The 23,388-nt window shown below is 43.6% G+C and overlaps 2 protein-coding genes across 3 annotated transcripts in view; both read right to left on the reverse strand.

Annotated features, from left to right (window-relative positions):
- Positions 1-113: 113 nt before the first annotated feature.
- LOC139409309 (phosphoribosylformylglycinamidine synthase) lies at positions 114-11,190 on the reverse strand. The gene is made up of 25 exons (XM_071154253.1): positions 11,067-11,190; positions 9,577-9,699; positions 7,963-8,098; positions 7,749-7,854; positions 7,445-7,643; positions 6,774-6,879; positions 6,523-6,663; positions 6,287-6,411; positions 6,037-6,165; positions 5,722-5,859; positions 5,394-5,522; positions 5,007-5,237; positions 4,697-4,920; positions 4,348-4,590; positions 3,913-4,143; positions 3,403-3,583; positions 3,235-3,318; positions 2,923-3,078; positions 2,534-2,653; positions 2,231-2,376; positions 1,519-1,818; positions 1,311-1,425; positions 1,082-1,234; positions 789-929; positions 114-650 (listed from the first exon to the last, which is right to left on the reverse strand). The coding sequence occupies exons 2-25, from the start codon at positions 9,695-9,697 to the stop codon at positions 337-339; spliced, it is 3,969 nt and encodes a 1,322-aa protein (XP_071010354.1). The 5' UTR covers positions 9,698-9,699; positions 11,067-11,190; the 3' UTR covers positions 114-336.
- A 5,177-nt stretch (positions 11,191-16,367) lies between these two features.
- Positions 16,368-23,388, reverse strand: part of LOC139409314 (importin 13b) — a 44,398-nt gene continuing 37,377 nt past the window's right edge. Inside the window, exons 20-24 of one of the 2 annotated variants that reach the window (XM_071154261.1) lie at positions 20,334-20,400; positions 19,034-19,092; positions 17,300-17,389; positions 17,022-17,203; positions 16,368-16,922 (exon numbers count right to left, since the gene is read on the reverse strand). In XM_071154261.1, the coding sequence (XP_071010362.1) occupies positions 16,826-16,922; positions 17,022-17,203; positions 17,300-17,389; positions 19,034-19,092; positions 20,334-20,400 (495 nt within the window). In that variant the 3' untranslated portion in view covers positions 16,368-16,825. The remainder of the gene's footprint in view (positions 16,923-17,021; positions 17,204-17,299; positions 17,390-19,033; positions 19,093-20,333; positions 20,401-23,388) is intronic. The other variant, XM_071154262.1, reaches the window with a different exon arrangement.

Below are 23,388 nucleotides of genomic sequence, written 5' to 3' on the forward strand. Positions count from 1 at the left end.
TTGAACAGTATCAGTGATAAACAGAGAACCAATCAAACTATCTGTTAGTAGTAGCGTGACCTTCGGAATGTTAAAGACAGCTCAAGTGATTGATCAGATACTTTTGACCATGGTGCAGTGATTGGTGGGCTTTATTTCAGCATTGATTCTCTGGAATGCAAATACTTTTCAGTTTGAGAAAATACTATTTTAAGTACCAATAACATAAAGACTGATTTCAGCAGAGTAACAGTGTTCAGTTAAAACAGAACAGTGAATAACATGTGGTGTGGGGAAGTCAAATTTTCATTTCCACAGTTGGACTACAGTGCGAAAGAGCTGTGTTGTCTAGCTCCCTCACTGTTGATGACTACACCAGGCAGCAGCGTTAGTAAACATGCGTAGCCAGGGAGAGGTGGTGCTGAGGGAGCTCTGGAGCTCCCTGGGGGCCCATGGCCACTGCCAGCCAAAGGTACAGCGCTCCGGGTGGGGCATCATGGCCAGGTGGCGCCCATCCCTGGAGATCAGCCCCGCTAGGCCCTGGGGAGAGCCGTTTGGGTTCTGGGGGTACACCTCAGTGGGTGCACCCGTGTCATCCAGGTAACGGAGGGGGGCGAGGCCGGAGGAGATGATACGCTGCTGAACCTGGGGGGAACGGAACTGAACCAGACCTGGAGAGAAGGAGAAGATGGAGAGTTGGATGACCCTTGGTGTTTGTGCATCATTGTCAACATTTATCATGTCAATGTAGAAATTTGCAATAGCTGTCTTAAGTTAGATAGGCTGAAGATTATTTTAAGAGATTGTACCTTCCCCATGAGCCACCCAGACGCCTAGGGCAGAGCCCTCCATGCCCCGGAGCCAGACTGAAGGAGAGGCCTTGATCCCTACACTGATGAAGCGCGACTCAAACCTGCCGGATTGGTTATGGGTCAGGACCACATCAGACTCTGCAGAGACAAACACACAGCAAGAGGGTGAGTGGGACTGTCTGAGTGAACAGTACTCAAAAGACAGTCTTCAAATGAATCGTTGTCTTGGTAAATCTCTCTCTGGGAAGAAACTGTAATAAGTAGACACCAAAGCCAAACAGTTTGCCTACCACCTCTTCCCTCCTCCCCCTCCCCGACCCATCCCAGCAGGGCTAGGAGCTGACAGCCGTTGCAAACACCCAGACTCAGCGTATCGTCACGACGCCGGAATTGCTCAAACTCCGCTCTGGCCCGGGGGTTATAGGTCACTGTGGCAGCCCAGCCTATCAGGAGACAGATACACACAGGGTTAAAGAGAATATGCGTGTGTATGTGTACATACTGTCTGTGTGTGCATACCTTTAGCTGAGCCCAGGACGTCTGCATAGCTGAATCCTCCTACAAACACCAGAGCCTTGAAGATGTCTAGAGTTAAAGAGCCCGAACACAGGTCCTGCATGGTCACATCCCATACCTAGACATAGACCCAGAGAGAGAGGGGTTGCAAACAAATTAGGTGTGTGTATGTATGCCTGTGTGTGGGTGTGTGTGTATGTGTGCTCGGTACCTCAAAGCCAGCCATGTAGAGAGAGACGGCCATCTCTCTGTCTCCATTGCTGCCCTCCTCTCTGACCACAGCCACGCGAGGCTGGCTTGCACCAAGACCGTTATTGCTGGGTTTCTCCATGGGATCAAAGGTGAGTTTGAAGTAGGGCTGTGTGCGTGTGGCTAGCCCCTCCTCTTCCTGCTGTACACATAGCCGATTGGCCTGCAGGCGTTCAAGCTGGAAACTGGTGCCTTCCCACAACGCCCGGAGGCTGGGCAGACGGTCGCTCAGCACTTCCTGTCCGTCCACATGAACTTTGACCTGAGACCGGAAGAACAATGTTAACAAAAATAAACAACATCCCCCAAAAGGCATTGATATCAATGCATGATTTATGTGAGTTTGAGTCAAGTGCTCAATTCTATATTATAAACTGGGTATTTTGAGCCCTGAATGCTGATTGGCTGACAGCCGTGGTATATCAGACCATAATACCACGGGTATGACAAAAACATGTATTTTTACTGCTCTAATTACGTTGCTAACCAGTTTATAATAGCAATAAGACTCTCCATGTTGCGTCATGCTTAAGAACAGCCCTTAGCCGTGGAATATTGGCCATATACCTGCCACACCCCCTCGGGCCTTATTGCTCAAGTATCTAACATAGGATTCTGCCCTATATGACCATCCAAGACAAACAATAGTGATATAAATAGTGTGTCAGTCTCACCATGGACTCTGGTCCGAAGCCTTGGGTGGTTCCGATGCGGTGACACTGTAGTCCAGCGTGAGTGTACCTCTGACACACATTCTCTATGTCCCTCTCACACACCTCCACTACCAAGCCCAACTCCTCACTGAATAACACCTCCAGGACTATAGGAAGAGTGGGGGAGGGACAGAAAGGGGAGAGGAAGGGTACATAGAGATAGGAAGGGTAAGAGAGAGATCTGTGTTGTATATATTGCATATTGATATCTTCCTTACCTCTGAGGGGTTTAAATACAGTTATAGAATGTTCTGTCCTACTGACCTCCAGCACCCAGAGAGGGCAAGTCCACCTCTATCCCACGATTCCCTGCGAACGCCATCTCCAGCAGACAGGAAATGAGCCCTCCGTCGCTGATGTCATGTCCTGCACTCAGCAGGCGGTCTGCAACACACATAACACACTACCGACTAGAATACACTGGTATGATACACTACCGACTAGAATACACTGGTATGATACACTACTGACTAGAATATACTGGTATGATACACTGGTATGATACACTACCGACTAGAATACACTGGTATGATACACTACCGACTAGAATACACTGGTATGATACACTACCGACTAGAATACACTGGTATGATACACTCAACAGACAGAACAGTGACAGTATATAAGCCATACTGATGTAAAGTGTGACTGACCATGTAGCAGGATCTGTGTGGTATTGAAGCAGGCAGTCAGTAGCTCCGGGTGGTCGAGGTCAGGTGAATGGTCACCTAACTGACCGTAACACTGGGCCAGAGCTGACCCTCCCAGTCTGTAGTGACCTGGAGTCACTGGAACCCACAGCAACACACCTGGAGAGGAAGAATGTTAGAGGTGTGCGTATGTGTGTGGAAATCAACTCAGGAACAGGTTTAAATGTTGAGCTGTGTCAATATTGTGATGTGCAGTGTGTATGTGTCTGTTCAAGCGTGTGTGTGTGTGCGCGCGTGTATGCGGGAATAGCAAACCTTGGCCGTCAGGGTTCTCCAGGTCAGGGGTAACAGTAGCCGTGATGTCGGGACACACAGCATACACAGAGATGACCAGAGCACCTAGAGAAAGAGCAGATTTATACACAACACACACTGCCTGTCCCCCAAAACACACATAGTGCCCTAAACACACAAACAAAGTACCTGGTGCTTTGACAGTCTCTGTCCCAACTCTAGCAGCCATGCTCAGTGAGTCCTTCCCTCCGTCGATGGCCACGCCCAGCTGACCCATGACATCACACATGGCCTGACACGCCTCCCAGAGACATGCCCCTTCACCAGGGAGCTTTGCCGCCCACATCCAGTTACCACTGCACTTTACATCCTGAGAACACACACTCAGCACTTAGCACAGAGAGACTGGTGCTGATGTTCGCTAAAAGTTTGTTTTCGGTCTTTCTGAAGGGCTCTGACTGTGGTCAATGCCATTGCACCCTAATTCTCTCTGCTGTGGTCATTGCATGCCTATAACTTTCTGTTCCTGTCAGGGCTGTGATTCTAACCGTGCCCGTTATATTCTATTACCTTCAGGGCTGTGATTCTAACCGTGCCCGTTATATTCTATTACCTTCAGGGCTGTGATTCTAACCGTGCCCGTTATATTCTATTACCTTCAGGGCTGTGATTCTAACCGTGCCCGTTATATTCTATTACCTTCAGGGCTGTGACTTCAGCAAACACCAGATTAGTCAGCGCTTCCCCCACAGCCATGCGAGCTCCCGCCCCCGGCGAAACGAGACCTTTGATTGGTTGTTCCCCGATTGCGGTCGCCGCCCCCTTCAGGCCAAATGGAGACAGAGAGACGACAGCGACATCAGCCAATGGGGTGTGGAGAGGACCAACGCACTGTTGCTGGGCAACCAGACCCGTAACGGACCGGTCCACCTGAGAAAGGGATGGAGATACAGAAGAGAGAGACAGATTAAGGTAGTGAGACAGAGAGAGAATACAAAATTAACTCAGAGCTTTTCTCTCTACAAAAACATGTTATTTACTAAACCTAACAGCCTAATTTACTGTTTGTAATGTTTTTAATGTGAGGGTAAAACATTACTGAGATAGTGAAATCTCTAAAACACACACACACACCTTGTTAGTTAGGTAGCGTTTGGAGGCGACGGCGGGCAGGCGTAGGACTCTGTCCAGGGCGTCTCTTACACCCAGCCCAGTGGGAAGAGACAGAGGCTTGAGGTCAGTTGTTATCCTCTCCATGACAAAGTCCTTCTGGGGCATCTTCCCCAGCACCCAGTCCAGGTGGAGGTCTACAGGACAGCGCCCTCTGTCTGTCTGGTCCTCTCCTTCACCACCACCCACATCATCCACAAGCACTATCTACACATGGAGAGAGACCATTGTCAAAATCACTCACACCCCAAAGGAAAGGTGTATGGTAAAATGACAGAAATGTGATTCAGTTGTGATTCCTCCCCATCTTCACCTTTCCATCTCCAGTGATGTTTCCAACAAAGTCAACGGGGCACTTCTCCCTCTGACACACCCTCTCCAGGAAGGAGCGATCTGACTGGCGGATGAGCATGGCGTTGCTCTCCTGGTACTCCGCCCCCCATAGCTCCAACACACTGAGGGTGGGGTCTCCTCTCTTAAACCTGCTGCAGTAGATCACTGCTCCCGCCGGCTCACACAGCTCCTTCAACACGTTACCTACAAAACAACTACATTAATCCAACACACAACCAATCCCAACTCAGACTTCCGTTCCTCAGCTTCGTCACACACTCTCTTCTTACCATTTCCCCCTGCCCCCTGGTCATGTATACTACAAATGGGGTTTCCTCCCGCTCTCTCCAGACAGGCCCTGAGTGCCCGGTTCATCTTCTGTTCCATCTCAGCATCTCCTCTCTGCACCGCCCCCAGGTCTCTGGCACTGGAGTTATCACCCTGCACCTGGATAGAGGAGGCAGCCCCTCCTCCCACTCCGATCCTGTACACCGGACCCCCGATCTTCACCACCTCCATTCCTGACAAACAGCAACACAAGTAACGGTTTTTACAGACAGGGTTATTTTAAACATAGAATGAATGCCAATGTCAATAAATGACCTAGTCGATTTCCACGTGTTGACCCCAACTTTACCACTAACCATACACCAATCAGCTCCAACCAAAGATCTAACCTTTCTCTGCCTGCTCCTTCTTCACATGTGCATCTTCGATGCAGCCCAGCCCACCGCTGAACATGATTGGCTTGATCCACTCTCTCCTCTCCCCACTGGCCAGTCGCATGCCGAAGGACCGAGCAAAGCCTAGATGGAGACCGAAAGCAAGTTAACCTCCTGTGGTTTCAACTCCAAAAAACATGTCATACTCATGAGGAACAGAAGGCCGGTTAAGTCTGAAATGGAACCCTATTCCCTATACACACTACTATTGAAGTACTGCAGCAGCACTATATAAGGAATAGGGTGAAATTTCTGTTGTTGTTTCCATCGTTCGTGTCTGTACCTGCCAGGACTGGTTCTCCAAACTTGTTGCCGTAGTCTGACGCTCCATCACTGGCTCCGATGACCACCTGCAGGGGAGGGGCAAAGCTGGGGGGGTACTCCCACCCCTCCCCCTTACACTCCCATGGCAGGCTGTAACCTGGGGAGAGAGGAGAAGGATAGGGGGAGAGGGGAGAAGGATAGGGGGAGGATAGGGGGAGAGAGAAGGAGGATGGGGGAGATGGACATCTTTTACTCATGCAAGGTTTCCTGCCATTTCCATGAGCCTCACGACAGACAGCGGCAGGTACAGACAGACATCTCTCCAGACACTCACCAGGTATGTGGAGGTTGCCAAAGCAGTATCCGGCGGTGCCAGCGACGACATGCCCGCCCTGCCCAGCACTCTGCACATCTCTGATACGTCCTCCTGTCCCCGTGGTGGCACCACTGAACGGAGCTACACCTGGGGTTAAATAAAGGAGGAAGGAAGGCAGGGAGAGGGATTTCAAAAAGGTGTAAATATATGTATAAAAGAACTATAACACGCTCCTGGCCTGGATGTGTGGGTGTGTGCATGTTCTCACCAGTAGGGAAGTTGTGTGTCTCCGCAGTGAAGATGACATGTCTTTCAGAGAGTCTCAACTCGTAGGCACTGGCCTGGCATGGGTCTCTGGGGTACACACATTCCACCTCCATCCCCTTTATACCACTACACAAACACACACATACACACTATGGAATTGTAAAATGTGGAAAGGAAACAAAATCCCCGCCGTGTGACATATTGTAAAAGCGTCCTTCCATACACCATCTCTCCTACCTGCTGTTGTCACAGAACTGGATTACGTTGTTCTGGTTGCTATGACGCTGGGTGTCCATGATGAGGCTAAACAGAGTGTCCTTCTGCTCATGTCCATCAATCACCATACGTCCCCGGAAGAACCAATGACGACTGTGCTCACTGAGGGAGGGCGGCACAGAGACAGGAAATGCAAAAAGTTACCCCCAGAAGCAAAACACAAATAAAACAAAGGAAGATTAAAGAGTACACCATCAACAAAACACACCTACCTGTTGGACTGGGCAAGGTCGAAACACTCCACACTGGTAGGGTTCCTCTTCACTCTCTGGAACAATGACGTGTAGTAGTCCAGATCCCACGAGTCAAAGGCCAGACCTACACCACACACACACACACACTTGAATATGTTATTTGGATCAACAATGAAACACATCAGATGAAACAGGGAGCTCACGTCCTCAAGGCGGTTCACATTAACACAAAAATGAGAAACTAACAGTGATCAAGGGAAGGCTGTTCATGTGGGTGAGTTTACTATTCAGTCAAACTCCACAGGCCCCTCAAAGTATGAGGGATTGAATTTATCACACACACACTGATATTGCAAACAGTTAAATCACTGCTCACAGAGCATGCTTTAATCTAATTACACAAACACACAAAGTGTGCCTTAGTGTAATTACAGACACAAGCTAATCAATGACACTGTCAGTCCTGTGACTTCAACCATCTATGTCATTAGATTATATGTCATGTGACAAAGTAGGCCTATCCACATAAGGGGAAGGACTGGTGAAAGAGAGGGGGAGGGAAAAGGAAAGGTTAGAGAGGACAACAAGAGATAGCCGACATAAGAAGAGTGAGAAAAGAAAGAACGGTAGACAGGAAGGAACCGATCGAAGACCTGATGAGATATCTAACATTAACAGGTGGTACTTACCCAGCTCATCGTTAGCAGTCTCCAGGGCAGCACGTCCTTTCTCCAGGATGTCTACCTCAAACACTTCCTGTGGTTTGGTTGCCACAGTGAAGGAGGAGATGGGATGTGTGTAAACACACTCAGTCATACTGTCATAGAGACTGCTGACCAGTCTCTCCACTTCTCCATCCAACACTGTCTCACTCTGTCCATCCTTGGGCTGGCGAGAGAAAGGGACAGGAAAGTTAGAATTGATCCATTTGTCCCCTTGTGCAACATGGCAGCCTGAATTGCACCTAAATTGTGTGCGTCTGTATTTGTGTACTTGTATCAGCAGTCTTCTGGACAGCTCCACTCTGGTGACGTTGGTCAGTCCAGCACTTTGACAGATGGACACAGCGTTAGTGGACCATGCTGTTGAAAAGTTCAACCTACAGGGGGCAGCACAAACAAAACATCTATAGTGGGGCGCAAGGGTTGATTTGAGCATTTCAAATCAATTTGTGTGTGTGTGTCTGAGTGTGTGTGTGTGTGTGTACCTAGGTCCGATCTCCACTAGTGTTCCTGCCTCTCCCTCTGTCAGGTATGGTGTGTCAGACAGCTGTTCTGTCTGCAGAGTGGGGCGGAACAGCCACAGCAGCACCTCCCTCTGCTTTACACTCAGAGACTCAGCACCTAGGGGAGTAAGGGGAGGGATATGAGGAGAGAATTAGAGAGCCTAAAATTCACTGAAGACACTTTTTCCCCCTCTTCATTTAACTAGGAAGTCAGTTAAGAACAAATTCATATTTATAATGACGGCCTACCAGGAGGCAAAAGGCCTCTTGCAGGGACAGGGGATAAAAATAAATAGTAAAAATAACAACAACACAGAGAGACCTAAGACAACACAGAATGGCAACAACACAGCAGCAGCACAAACATGGTAGAAACGTTGTTAGGAACAGACAACAGCACAAAGGGAAAAAAGGTAGACAACAACACATCACGCGAAGCAGCCACAACTGTCAGTAAGTGTCCATGATTGAGTCTTTGGATAGAGATAAGAGACAGAGATAAAACTGTCCAGTTGCTAGCTGCAGCGAACTGAAAGAGACCCAGGGATGTGCGCGCTTTGGGGACCTTTAACAGACTGGCAGAAGAGATGTTGTATGTGGAGGATGAGGGTTGCAGTAGATCTCTCAGCTAGGGAGGGTTGAGGTCTAAGAGTTTCTTTTTTTAATAAGAATTAACCAGTGGGTCTTGATTTGGGTATACAGAGAGTTTACAGAGGAGTATAGAGTGCAGTGATGTGTCCTTTAAGGAGCATTGGTGGCAAATCTGATGGCCGAATAGTAAAGAACATCTAACTGCTCGAGAGCACCCTTACCTGTCAATCTACAGTACCCGTCAAAAGTTTGGACACACCTACTCATCTTATTTAAGGGTTTTTATTTTCTACACTGTAGAATAATAGTTTAGACAAACTATGAAATAACACATGGAACCATGTAGTAACCAAAAAGTGTTAAACAATTGAGATGGTTTGGGATGAGTTGGACCGCAGAGTGAAGGAAAAGCAGCCAACAAGTGCTCAGCATATTGTGGAACTCCTTCAGGACTTTTGAAAAAACAGTCCAGGTGAAGCTGGTTGAGAGAATGTCAAGAGTGAGCAAAGCTCCCATTAAGGCAAAGGGTGGCTACTTTGAAGAATCACAAATATAAAATATATTTTGATTTGTTTAACACCTTTTCGGTTACTACATGATTCCATGTGTTATTTCAATGTTTTCATGTCTTCAGTATTATTCTACAATGTAGAAAATAGTTGTAAAAAATAATAAAGAAAACCCCTTGAATGAGGGGTTGTATCTAAACTATTTAAGATACATCTCTGTAATCTAGCATGGGTAGGATGGTCATCTGAATCAGGGTTAGTTTGGCAGGAACAAACACATCATGAACATTAGGGGAAAGGGTAGCTGTGAGGATGGTTTATTCTCCAGTTCTTTCACCATTGTCCAGAACTTCTTGGGGTTAAACCCACAGAGAGAACTGCTCCTTAAAGTAACTAACTTTGGCCTTCCGGATAGCATGAGCGCATGTATTTCTTACTTGCCTGAACAATTTGGGTGCATCTTTCACTCACATACATTATGCACAAACACACTCACCTGTCAGCTCGACATTGTAGCAGAGCTCACTGGTGATTGACAGCTGGGGGTGAAGCTGAGCAGCAGTCTGTAAGACCCACCCCCTCTCAGCCTCCTTACTGTAGAACCTCACTACTGCCATAACTAGAGAAGGGGAGATGAGTGGATAATTGTTTTTTTTCTTCCCAAAACCCAATGGTGACATAATACATATGTTACCATGCACATGTTGGAGACCACATGACAAAAGAGTAATTTAACACTACCCATCTTTAAATCAAACACAATCATTATAATCAATCAATAATCTATAAGGACCGACTCCAGATCTGTCCCTGTGTTGACCTTTGACCTGATTATGCCCTGGACAGAGGTCAACTCTGCAGCCAGAACAGAGTATGTTGTATTTTTGTGACACTGTAGTCAGTCTGTCAGCTAAACACAGGAAATTATACAAACATACATATTGGAGCAAGATCAAATACGCGTCTGTCAGTGTAGCCTAACTGTTGGCTTATCGGTGTGGGTTGGTACACACTGCACTTTGGGTTCTAAAGATGTCTCAATGCTCTCACCCTCAAAGGAATGTTTACTGTAGCATTTGAGGTCCACTGATACTTTCACGTATGAATATAGTGCTGAGACAAGGCAGCCTAGTTGTTCAGCTAAACTTGCAGTCATTTTCTATGCAGGGTAGCCTAGTGGTTAGAGCGTTGGACTAGTAACCGGAATATTTCAAGTTCAAACCCCCGAGTTGACAGCAGGCAGTTAACCCACTGTTCCTAGGCCGTCATTGAAAATAAGAATTTGTTCTTAACTGACTTGCCTAGTTAAATAAAGGTAAAATAAATTGAAAAAACTGCCCCAAATGTTACTAGGTTATAACAAGTTAGAGGATGTGTGCTTGACAGAAATACAGAGTAGAACGAGGGTAGCTAAGTGGATATGGTAGCTAAGTGGATATGGATCATGAGGCCGATTCCAACCCCACTCCTCTCTATACAGTGCATTCATTAAGTAATCACAGTCAGGACATGGGTCAACTTTATTATTTGCGTGTTGCATCACAAGGCATGCAGCTCCGGCTCTAGCAGGGCTATTTCGTTAGCTGATAAAGTGTCCTCCATATCAAAATAATGCTTTGTTAGATATAATAGCAATTTAGCCAGCGATATTGTAATCAATTTAGTTAGCTAAGTATCTAACAAAATAAAATAATAATCAAACTCGGATTTGATCGTTTAGGCAAAAAATGAACTAGTAGGAGAACGTGGCACATGAGTTTTCTACTTCCTGCAACAATAGATCGTGCACAAGATATAACACGGCATCAAATCTAAACTTTGAAAGCGTAAGGTAAGTTACTTACAAAGTTGCTAGCTACAGTAAACGTTAGCTAGCTAGCTTTAATGAATCAGCTAGCTGGATAATTCAATACGAATAGTTCACTAGCTAGTAGTTAGCTACAACAAGTAAAATACAGAAAACATTCTTAGCAAAAGGCTGCTTACCTTCCAAGTCCAAAAGTAGCTATTCTTCTGAATGGCTGATCCGCAGAGACCACAAATTGAAGAGCACCCCACGTGTGTGTGAGGGCGCACCAAACTCGCCACCACACACCCACGATGAGAAGACGACGCATGCGTGCTTCTGTTGTAAACTTTTGGTATGATCCTGATTGTGCATTTTCTTTTAAACGTTTGTAATTCCCTTCGTGAAAATTAGGAAGAAGCCCATGAAAATGATAAATGAATACAGCTTGGTGCCATATTACTGATTTTCTTTCTGTATTTATTATAGGCAACACAGACCTAACATACTGGCCAGTAGGAAGTGCGCGCGCCCGCGCACACACACACAAACACGACTTGCCATCAGATATATTTAATAAATTAAAACATGGTACAAAAAAGAAACAATGTACATTTCATCCCTGCTCCAACCCTCCTCATCCTCTCTCTTTGTCAGTGACAAACATACTCTCAGTTCCCTTGACCGTAGGATGAAGTCAACCCTAGACACTGATCCGAAGTCAGTCTTGCATCTTCAGTCCATAATGGTTAAATTGAGGACCCACTGAGGGTAAGCGGATCCTAGATCTTTATCTAATGGCCAACTTGTACCCAGAGCATTATCTCACAACGTCACACTCACAGTATTTCATAATCTCCCAAAAACCACCCACCCAACCCCACCCCGTACCCCAAAAACACACACATGCTACATGTCTGCAGGCACCTAGTGACACAAAGAGGGATTGGACAGAGGTGATGTCATAAGGAAGCAGGAAGTACACATGGGAGCCAGCTGCTCCAATCGTTTCATCCATCCTAAATGGTACCCTATTCTCTGATTTCCATCTATTTTCATGAAGTCATTTCAGACGCAGTCTCAATTCCATTCACAGAGAAGAGTTCCATTCCATCAGTCTCCAACTGCAAATACACTTCCTGAATAATCTTTATGACATCACTGACTACCCCTCTCAGTCTCATTCTAGGAAGACACCCGGTTGGGTGATAGGACTCAGGTTGCTTGTTGACAAGCACTGGTTAAGAGCAGTACGGTGTGTAGTTTGTTCTACTGGTTTATAGATCATACGAATGAGTTAATCTAGTCAATGGTTAGGACTGGTCAGTCAATCCAGGAAATATGGAGGTTAGTGGACTGTTGCAGTTCTTGTGTGTTGTGAGCAGAGAACATTTAAGTGGAGTACTCAGTATATGTACTGTATGTAGGGGAGGACTAAGAGAGTGTCAAATGGAGGGGCGGGATCTGTGTTTAAAAGGGGAGGGGGTGTCTGTGTTTGGTAGGAAGTGATGAAGGTCCGATATAAGTGCACTCAACAAGCGGGGAGGCAGACATTTGCTCACACTCATGCACACTGCATCAACACTGCACACACTCCCCTACACACACACAACATGATTAATCGAGTTGCACGACTACAGTGACTGTACAGTCCACAGATAGGACAACACACCTTCATCTATTCCTTCCCCCCCCTCACAACACTCATCTCACCAACCTCTGCATCACTCTCTCAGTCACCTCTTCTCCCTCCTCATTGATCGATCATTGGACATTCTAGACTCTTAAGGAAACTACAGTTGTGTGTGTGTGTGTGTGTGTGTGTGTAGCGCTGGACAGGGGCAGGACAGCAGACAGTATAATCCTCTGCTTTAGTCTAGTTGGTCAGTGGTTCAACCTTCAATCGGCACATAATTCCCCATAAAGGCAAATATCAAAATCAAATTAGACTAGTTCACATGACATTCAAAAATAATTTTGGCAAACGTAAGAGCTTTGGGGAGCGTGAGTCGGTGTTGTATGGTATACGGTATGCTGTTAATATGTGTCAGTCCACAGAATCCTGTTCCGTCATTGGTCCCTCTCTCTTCCTGTTTTACAGCAGGACTGGCACCCCCTTTGTTTCGTTATATAGATGTGTGTGTGTGTGTGTGTGTGTGTGTGTGTGTGTGTGTGTGTGTGTGTGTGTGTGTGTGTGTGTGTGTGTATATAAATATATATATGAAGTTTACATACACTTGGGTTGGAGTCATTAAAACTAGATTTTCAAACACTCCACTTCTTGTTAGCAAACTATAGTTTTGGTAAGTCGGTTAGGACTTTGTGCATGACAAGTAATTTTTCCAACAATTGTTTACAGACAGATTATTTCACTTATAAGTCACTGTATCACAATTCTAGTGGGTCAGAAGTTTACATACACTAAATTGACTGTGCCTTTAAACAGCTTGGACAATTCCAGAAAAGGATGTCATGGTTTTAGAAGCTTCTGATAGGCTAATTGACATCACTTAAGTCAATTGGAGGTGTACCTGTGGATGTATTTCAAGGCCTACCTTCAAACTCAGTGCCTCTTTGCTTGACATCATGGGAAAATCAAAAGATATCAACCAAGACCTCAGAAAAAAAAATTGTAGACCTCCTCAAGTCTGGTTCATCCTTGGGAGCAATTTCCAAACGCCTGAAGGTACCACGTTCAACTGTTAAAACAATAGTACGCAAGTATAAACACCATGGGACCACACAGTCGTCATACCGCTCAGGAAGGAGACGTGTTCTGTCTCCTAGAGATGAACGTACTTTGGTGCGAAAAGTGCAAATCAATCCCAGAACAGCAGCAAAGGACCATGTGAAGATGCTGGAGGAAACAGGTACAAAAGTATCTATATCCACAGTAAAACAAGTCCTATATCGGCATAACCTGAAAGGACGCTCAGCAAGGAAGAAGCCAATGCTCCAAAACCACCATAAAAGAGCCAGACTACAGTTTGCAACTGCACATGGGGACAAAGATCATATTTTTTTGAAGAAGAAATGCCCTCTGGTCTGATGAAACAAAAATAGAACTGTTTGGCCATAATGACCATCGTTATGTTTGGAGGAAAAAGGGGGAGGCTTGCAAGCCGAAGAACACCATCCCAACAGTGAAGCACGGGGGTGGCAGCCTCATGTTGTGGAGCTGCTTTGCTGCAGGAGGGACTGGTGCCCTTCACAAAATAGATGGCGTCATGAGAAAGGATAATTATGTGGATATATTGAAGCAACATCAAGACATCAGTCGGGAAGTTAAAGCTTGGTCGCAAATGGGTCTTCCAAATGGACAATGACCCCAAGCATACTTCCAACGTTGTGGAGAAATGGCTTAAGGACAACAAAGTCAAGGTATTGGAGTGGCCATCACAAAGCCCTGACCTCAATCCCATAGAAAATGTGGGCAGAACTGAAAAAGCGGGTGCGAGAAAGGAGGCCTACAAACCTGACTTATTTACACCAGCTCTGTCAGGAGGAATGGGCAGAAATTCACCCAACTTATTGTGGGAAGCTTGTGGAAGGCTAGCCGAAACGTTTGACCCAAGTTAAACAATTTAAAGGCAATGCTACCAAATACCAATTGAGTGTACGTAAACTTCTGACCTACTGGGAATGTGATGAAAGAAATAAAAGCTGAAAAAATCAAATAGGGAATTTTTTACCAGGATTACATGTCAGGAATTGTGAAAAACTGCGGTTAAATGTATTTGGCTAAGGTGTATGTAAACTTCCGACTTCAACTGTATGTATGTATGTATGTATGTATGTATGTATGTATGTATGTATGTATGCGTATATATATATATATATATATATATATATATATATATATATATATATATATATATATATATATATATATATATATATATATATATATATATATATATATATATATATACATACATATATATATACATACATATATATATATATATATACATACACACACACACAGTACCAGTCAAAGGTTTGGACACCTACTTATTCAAGGTTTTTTTATATACTATTTTCTACATTGTAGAATAATAGTGAAAACAAACTATAAGATAACACACATGGACTCATGTAGTAACCCAAAAAGTATTTTAAAAATGTAATATATTTGAGATTCTTCAAAGTAGCTACCCTTTGCCTTGATGACAGCTTTGCACACTCTTGGCATTCTTTCAACCAGCTTCACGAGGTAGTCACCTGGAATGCATTTCAATTTTACAGGTGTGCCTTGTTAAAAATTAATTTGTGGAATTTCTTTCCTTCTTAATGCGTTTGAGCCAATCAGTTGTGTTGTGACAAGGTATACAGAAGATAGCCCTATTTGGTAAAAGACCAAGTCCATATTATGGCAAGAACAGCTCAAATAAGCAAAGAGAAACAACAGTCCATTACTTTAAGACATGAAGGTCAGTCAAACAGAAACATCAAGAACTTTGAACGTTTCTTCAAGTGCAGTCACAAAAAACATCAAGCGCTATGATGAAACTGGCCCTCATGAGGACCGCCACAGGAAAGGAAGACCCAGTTACCTCTGCTGCAGAGGATAAGTTCATTAGAGTTACCAGCCTCAGAAATTGCATCCCAAATAAATGCTTCACAGAGTTCAAGTAACAGACACATCTCAACATCAACTGTTCAGAGGAGACTGTGACTCAGGGCCTTCATGGCCGAATTAAACCACTACTAAAGGACACCAATAAGAAGAATATACTTGTTTGGGCCAAGAAACACAAGCAATGAACATTAGACCGGTGGAAATCTGTCCTTTGGTCTGATGAGTACAAATTTGAGATTTTTGGTTCCAACTGCCGTGTCTTTGTGAGACGCAGAGTAGGTGAACAGATTATCTCTGCATGTGCGGTTCCCACCGTGAAGCATGGAGGAGGTGTGATGGTGCTTTGCTGGTGACACTGATTTATTTCGAATTCAAGGCACACTTACCCAGCATGGCTACCACAGCTTTTTGCAGCAATACGCCATCCCATCTGGTTTGCGCTTAGTGGGACTATCATTTGTTTTTCAACAGAACAATAACCCAACACACCTCCAGGCTGTGTAAGGGCTATTTGACCAAGAAGAAGAGTGATGGAGTGCTGCATAAGATGACCTGGCCTCCACAATCACCCAACCTCAACTCAATTGAGATGGTTTGGGATGAGTTGGATCGCAGAGTGAAGGAAAAGCAGCCAACAAGTACTCAGCATGTGGAAACTCCTTCAAGACTTTTGGAAAAGCATTACAGGTGAAGCTGGTTGAGAGAATGCCAAGAGTGTGCAAATTTGTCATCAACGCAAAGGGTGGCTACTTTGAAGAATCTCAAATATAAAATATATTTTGATTTGGTTAACACTTTTTTGGTTACTAGATAATTCTATATATGTGTTATTTCATAGTTTTGATGTCTTCATTATTAATCTACAATGCAGAAAATAGTAAAAATAAAGAAAACCTTGAATGAGTAGGTGTGTCCAAACTTTTGACTGGTAATGTATATTTATTTAGTTCTTTCCAAAGATACAAAGGTAAACTAGCTAGCTACGGACAGCAGGTACAGTACCACTATCATCTCTAAACAACCAGGAAACAGCAGGGAAACAGCCTCTGAGCCACAGATGATCCCAATGCAACAACAGAGAGAGAAAGGAGAGAAAGAGGGTGAAGAGAGGGCATGCTGGGAGTTGAAGTCACAAAAGGGAAGGAGAGAAAGAGAGACAGGGGGAAAGAGAGGAAAGAAGGAGAGCAGCCTTCGTCAGACCGTTGAGTGGTGTGATAGAGCACCATTTGTCCAATGGTTGGCCTGTATGGGGAGCTGTTTTCTGTTCTAGGGGGAGGGTCTAGTTTCAATCGTCCAAGGAAAACTCCAGTGTTGAGGGGTTTGTGGGTACTGTGGTACCGTGGCATCCAGCCTGGGGAAGTCGTGGCAAGGTCAGGGTCAGTATTCAGCGGCGTACTCGGTCCCGTGAAGCCCTCTGCAGACTAGTGTAAACTCCTTTACTATGTCCTTCACCCTCCGCTTATTGACTCGCTCTCTAGAGGGAGAGCGGGAGGAGAGAGATGGGGTCAGACACAGAAAGAAAAGCTAACAGCAGCATTGCCTAGGTGAGTGAGCAAGTACGTGTGTGTGGTACCTGAGTATCTGTTGGGTGAAGGTGTCCTTCTGTTCTGTGGTGACCCTAGTGGAGGGGAAGCCTGCTGCCTGCAGCACCTCTTTCAGCCACACAGTGAGAAGAGGGAAACAGTGCTTATTGAGACTGAACAGCACCTCAGCAAACTGGTCCATCAGACTACGAGATGAACCTCCCCCGATTGCCTGGAGAGAGAGAGGAAAGACCAGTCAATAAGGTGATATGTTTAAGTATACAGTAGGACATCTAAACTACATTAGCGAGGATGCATGTAGGTTTACCTCTAGTACAGCCTGCAGCAGTAGTTTTCCATCCTCCTGCACCACTCTGGCCACTGGGGGCACATCTGAGCAACGGGGCAACAACTCAGTCTATGGCACACACACAGGGACAATCAGAGAGAACCACAAAACTAAGAACACATTTCAACAAGATCCACCTTGGTTAACCAAAAACATACAGTTCCCTCTGTATTTATTTGGACAGTAAAGCTAAAACCTTGGCACTATACTCCAACATTTTGGAGTTTATCAAATTAGGCAGAAGTCCAGAATGTCACCTTTTATTTGAGGGTATTTTCCTGCATATCTAGTCCCCCCATTTGAAGGTGTCATAAGTATTTGGACATATTCCCTTATGGTGTATTAATGTAGTCAAAAGTTTAGTGTTTGGTCCCATATTCCCTTATGGTGTATTAATGTAGTCAAAAGTTTAGTGTTTGGTCCCATATTCCCTTATGGTGTATTAATGTAGTCAAAAGTTTAGTGTTTGGTCCCATATTCCCTTATGGTGTATTAATGTAGTCAAAAGTTTAGTGTTTGGTCCCATATTCCCTTATGGTGTATTAATGTAGTCAAAAGTTTAGTGTTTGGTCCCATATTCCCTTATGGTGTATTAATGTAGTCAAAAGTTTAGTGTTTGGTCCCATATTCCCTTATGGTGTATTAATGTAGTCAAAAGTTTAGTATTTGGTCCCATATTCCCTTATGGTGTATTAATGTAGTCAAAAGTTTAGTGTTTGGTCCCATATTCCCTTATGGTGTATTAATGTAGTCAAAAGTTTAGTATTTGGTCCCATATTCCCTTATGGTGTATTAATGTAGTCAAAAGTTTAGTGTTTGGTCCCATATTCCCTTATGGTGTATTAATGTAGTCAAAAGTTTAGTGTTTGGTCCCATATTCCCTTATGGTGTATTAATGTAGTCAAAAGTTTAGTGTTTGGACATATTCCCTTATGGTGTATTAATGTAGTCAAAAGTTTAGTATTTGGTCCCATATTCCCTTATGGTGTATTAATGTAGTCAAAAGTTTAGTGTTTGGACATATTCCCTTATGGTGTATTAATGTAGTCAACAGTTTAGTGTTTGGTCCCATATTCCCTTATGGTGTATTAATGTAGTCAAAAGTTTAGTGTTTGGTCCCATATTCCCTTATGGTGTATTAATGTAGTCAAAAGTTTAGTGTTTGGTCCCATATTCCCTTATGGTGTATTAATGTAGTCAAAAGTTTAGTGTTTGGTCCCATATTCCCTTATGGTGTATTAATGTAGTCAAAAGTTTAGTATTTGGTCCCATATTCCCTTATGGTGTATTAATGTAGTCAAAAGTTTAGTGTTTGGACATATTCCCTTATGGTGTATTAATGTAGTCAACAGTTTAGTGTTTGGTCCCATATTCCCTTATGGTGTATTAATGTAGTCAAAAGTTTAGTGTTTGGTCCCATATTCCCTTATGGTGTATTAATGTAGTCAAAAGTTTAGTGTTTGGTCCCATATTCCTAGCATGTAATGACTACATCAAACTTGTTGGATGCATTTGCAGTTTACTGTACATAAAGTTCTTTCATTTCTAAAAAGCAAAACAGATATTAAAATTCCCTCAAATACAAGGTGACATTCTTTACTAAAATACATTTGATCTCAAATCCAAAATGCTAGAGTATAGAGCAAAATAAAAAATGTTTAGCTTTACTGTCCAAATAAATACAGAGGGGCGTGTGTGTGTGTGTATACTCACAAAGAACAAGCAGGTAGACTTCACTGTTGGAGCCTCTGGGAATTTGAGTGACAGTACTCCTACAGGAGAGAGAGGACAGGGGGGGGGGGCATTAAAGAAACATAAAAATACAAAAGCTATACTATTTAAACTATTTAAAGGGCGACTGCACTTCCTGATTTGGCCTCGTTTGAAAGATTGCTCATTAAGTGGCCATGACTGAAGACAAACGAGAGTGGTCTTGGTGGTGTGGTTTGATCTGGGTGTGTTATTATCTCCTACCCTGGCAGGTACTGTTGTTTGTCCCTCCTGAGTCAGCGTAGCAACAACATAGCGTCTTCCTCAAAATAGTCACTTCCTATCAATTGTCAGAATTAATCTAAGATAAATCAAGAAATCTGTAATTAATTTAGAAGTTTTTGCAGAGGAGATCTTAGTAAATTTTACATCTCGCTAAGGTGTTTGGTGCAGTTTTTCACAATTAACTTTTTTTCTGAGAACGATAACATGTCTACAACTTCATAATCTGCAAGCTGTGAAACTATCGTAAATAAAGCACAAGCTACACATTGTTCATCAGTGCCCAAAATCACTTGCTAAGTTCCAACTCACCACAGTTCACCACAGTTCACCACAGGCGAGTGGCAATGCGTGTTCTTCAGTGCTGTTGTGTTTTTTACAACTTTCTCCCTATTACCAGAGTGTGTCTATCTGGCAGTGTTTCATAGAGAATCATGTTACAAAGCAGGTCGCGGGGGACACAAGATGCTCGCAAATGGATTTTGGAATATCGACAGGTTGCAGTTATGATACAAGTGCGCTCTGATCGTCTCAATTCAAATTTTGCCCCAAAAGTGGCAGACTTGCGTGATTAACACTATCAAACATCAGTCTGATACGCTGCATAAAGGACAGGTCTGTCTCACTGTCTGGAGGTTCTGGATGCTGTGATTGGATAGAGCGCGTGCTTAATTAGCACAGCTGCTTCTCTCGTGTTAGTGAGCACTGGGCAAGTGAACATGATCGTAAACCCTCCAGTAACTCGTGACAAACTCCCTTACAAAATTCAGTTTTAGACGAGACTGACTTTATGTCCAAATTTATCCGATTTACACTTTGAAGTCAATTTTGACACTAGAATGAATGTTTCTAACTCACATCCATGCCACATAGGCCATTTAAATCCAGAGAAGTTGGTTCTAAAGGACAGTTGACCTTTAAACACTTTCTAAGAGTTTTACAGTGTGCGTGTTAAAAGGGACGCGGAAACACACACACAATGATCAGTGTGCTTGTTGGAAGCAAAGAGACACACACTTACCACAATGGAACACAGCTTTCACGTCAAGACTCTCAGACAAGAAGAGATCTGGCTTCCGTTTGAGGGCCTACAGTAGGAGGCAGACAGAGGCATGACACAGGGCAGGAGTCTGTGCCCCTACTCCATGGGTACACACCCCCCCCCCCCCCCACTCTTCTAGCCTCGTAGACAGAACTGTCTGCTTTAGACAACTCCTTTGTCATTGCCATGTTCAGCTGTTTACCCACAAGGTCAGGAACAACTTGTAGTCCGAGCTGAACAACAAGAGGCAAATTCTGATTCTCCCTGATGTGTGATCTCGTTCACTACCCATCTGGGATTTAACAGCATTGGATTGGTGTAGACAAAGTGTTTCTTACACCAATCCAATGTTTTTAAATCCTTGAGGGGGAGTTAATGTGAGTTGGGCTAAAGGAGTTGTCTATAGCAGGTAAACAGATGAAGCTACCAGGCTAGACTACTCCACTCTCCCTACGACAAACTACCATTCATAGAGTAAGTACACAACTCTGCTCCAATGCAAACTCGGCAAACAAACTGGAGAAAAACAAAAATAGAAAATTATTCCAAACTTAAGTCAAACTAAAGGCAATGATGGTTCTGTAGCTTTTGTATCAATTTCATTCTGATACACTATTTTTTCCTCCCTTTTTTGGCCTGGTTGGATTGAATATGCAACATAAGTAAGTAAAGTACATGTACGGATAAATACAACTGATACTGTAAGTAACTCATTCAGGATGGAGGAGGAGAGGGGGACAGAGGGAAGAGGAGAGGAGATCAGATCTATCCAAAGATTAAAGGAAGAAGAATGTAGAAGGAAGACAAAAATAAAAAAAAAGAGGGCAACCAATTCGCCTGAATTGATTAATTAATGGAATATTAATTAATTTGGGCTTTGATTGGCACTGGGCTGGAATTACATCAGAAAAGGGGCGTGGCTCTGGGATTCTAACCAGTGAGGTCACTGGGAACTACATAGAGGTCGACCAATTAATCGGAATGGCCGATTAATTAGGGCCGATTTCAAGTTTTCATAACAATCGGAAATCTGTATTTTTGGACACCGATTTGGCCGTTTTTTTTTTTTTTTTTACACCTTTATTTAACTAGGCAAGTCAGTTAAGAACACATTCTTATTTTCAATGACGGCCTAGGAACGGTGGGTTAACTGCCTGTTCAGGGGCAGAACGGCAGATTTTTACCTTGTCAACTCGGGAATTCAATCTTGCAACCTTACGGTTAACTAGTCCAACGCTCTAACCACCTGCTTTACATTGCATTCCAAGAGGAGCCTGCCTGTTATGCGAATGCAGAAGAAGCCAAGGTAAGTTGCTAGCTAGCATTAAACTTATCTTATAAAAAACAATCAATCATAATCACTAGTTAACGACACATGGTTGATGATATTACTAGTTTATCTAGCGTGTCCTGCGTTGCATATAATTGATGCAGTGCGCATTCGCAAAAAAGGACTGTCGTTGCTCCAACGTGTACCTAACCATAAACATCAATGCTTTTCTTAAAATAAATACACAGAAGTATATATTTTTAAACCTGCATATTTAGCTAAAATAAATCCAGGTTAGCAGGCAATATTAACCAGGTGAAATTGTGTCACTTCTCTTGCGTTCATTGCACGCAGAGTCAGGGTATATGCAACAGTTTGGGCCGCCTGGCTCGTTACGTAATTATGACATAACAGTGAAGGTTGTACAATGTAACAGCAATATTTAGACTTATGGATAACACCGTTAGATAAAATACGGAACGGTTCCGTATTTCACTGAAATAATGAACTTTTTGTTTTTCTAGATGATAGTTTATGGATTCGACCATATTAATGACCTAAGGCTCGTATTTATGTGTGTTATTATGTTATAATTAAGTCTATGATTTGTAGGAGGAGTCTGACTGAGCGATGGTAGGCACCAGCAGGCTCATAAGCATTTCCTGAGTTTTGCCAGCAGCTCTTCGCAATGCTTCAAGCATTGCGCTGTTTATGACTTCAAGCCTATCAACTCCCGAGATTAGGCTGGTGTAACCGATGTGAAAAGGCTAGCTAGTTAGCGGGGTGCGCGCTAATAGCGTTTCAAATGTCACCTGCTCTGAGACTTGGAGTAGTTGTTCCCTTTGCTCTGCAAGGCTTTTGTGGGGCTTTTGTGGGGCGATGGGTAACGATGCTTCGAGGGTGGCTGTTGTGTTCCTGGTTCGAGCCCAGGTAGGTGCGAGGAGAGGGACGGAAGCTATGCTGTTACACTGGCAATACTAAAGTGCCTATAAGAACATCCAATAGTCAAAGGTATATGAAATACAAATCGCAGAGAGAAATAGTCCTATAATAACTACAACCTAAAACTTATTTCCTGGGAATATTGAAGACTCATGTTAAAAGGAACCACCAGCTTTCATATGTTCTCATGTTCTGAGCAAGGAACTTAGTTTTCTTACATTGCACATATTGCACTTTTACTTTCTTCTCCAACACTTTGTTTTTGCATTATTTAAACCAAATTGAACATGTTTCATTATTTATTTGAGGCAAAATTGATTTTGATGTATTATATTAAGTTAAAATAAGTGTTCATTTAGTATTGTTGTAATTGTCATTATTACAATTATTATTCAAAATAAAAATCGGTATCGGCGTTGAAAAATCATAATTGGTCGACCTCTAGAACTACATCCCAGGGTCGTGTTCAGTAGGACAACTGAACATGAAAATGTTTCTTATTGGACACGTTCAGTTTGTCCCTCCTCCTTTCAAAACATTCTCTTGTTTTTGCCTACTGGACATGACCTTGGTGAACTCTGAACCAAACTCCCTCATCTTCAGACAAAGGTGTAGCTTCTGGTTAGAGCCCTGAGTATTGAAGAAGACAACTGTCAACCTACTGTCCATTCTCTGCCCTGCCATTATGATGGGTCGCCCTAGGACCCTTTTTAAACAAACAGAAAGAGAGAAGAGAGAGAGCTAGAGATAGAGAGAGAGAGAGAACAAGCGAGAGGGACAAAGAGACAGAGAGAGAGAGATAGAGAGACAGACAGAGACAGA

Source organism: Oncorhynchus clarkii, chromosome 5, assembly GCF_045791955.1.
Source record: "Oncorhynchus clarkii lewisi isolate Uvic-CL-2024 chromosome 5, UVic_Ocla_1.0, whole genome shotgun sequence".
NCBI lineage: Eukaryota > Metazoa > Chordata > Actinopteri > Salmoniformes > Salmonidae > Oncorhynchus > Oncorhynchus clarkii.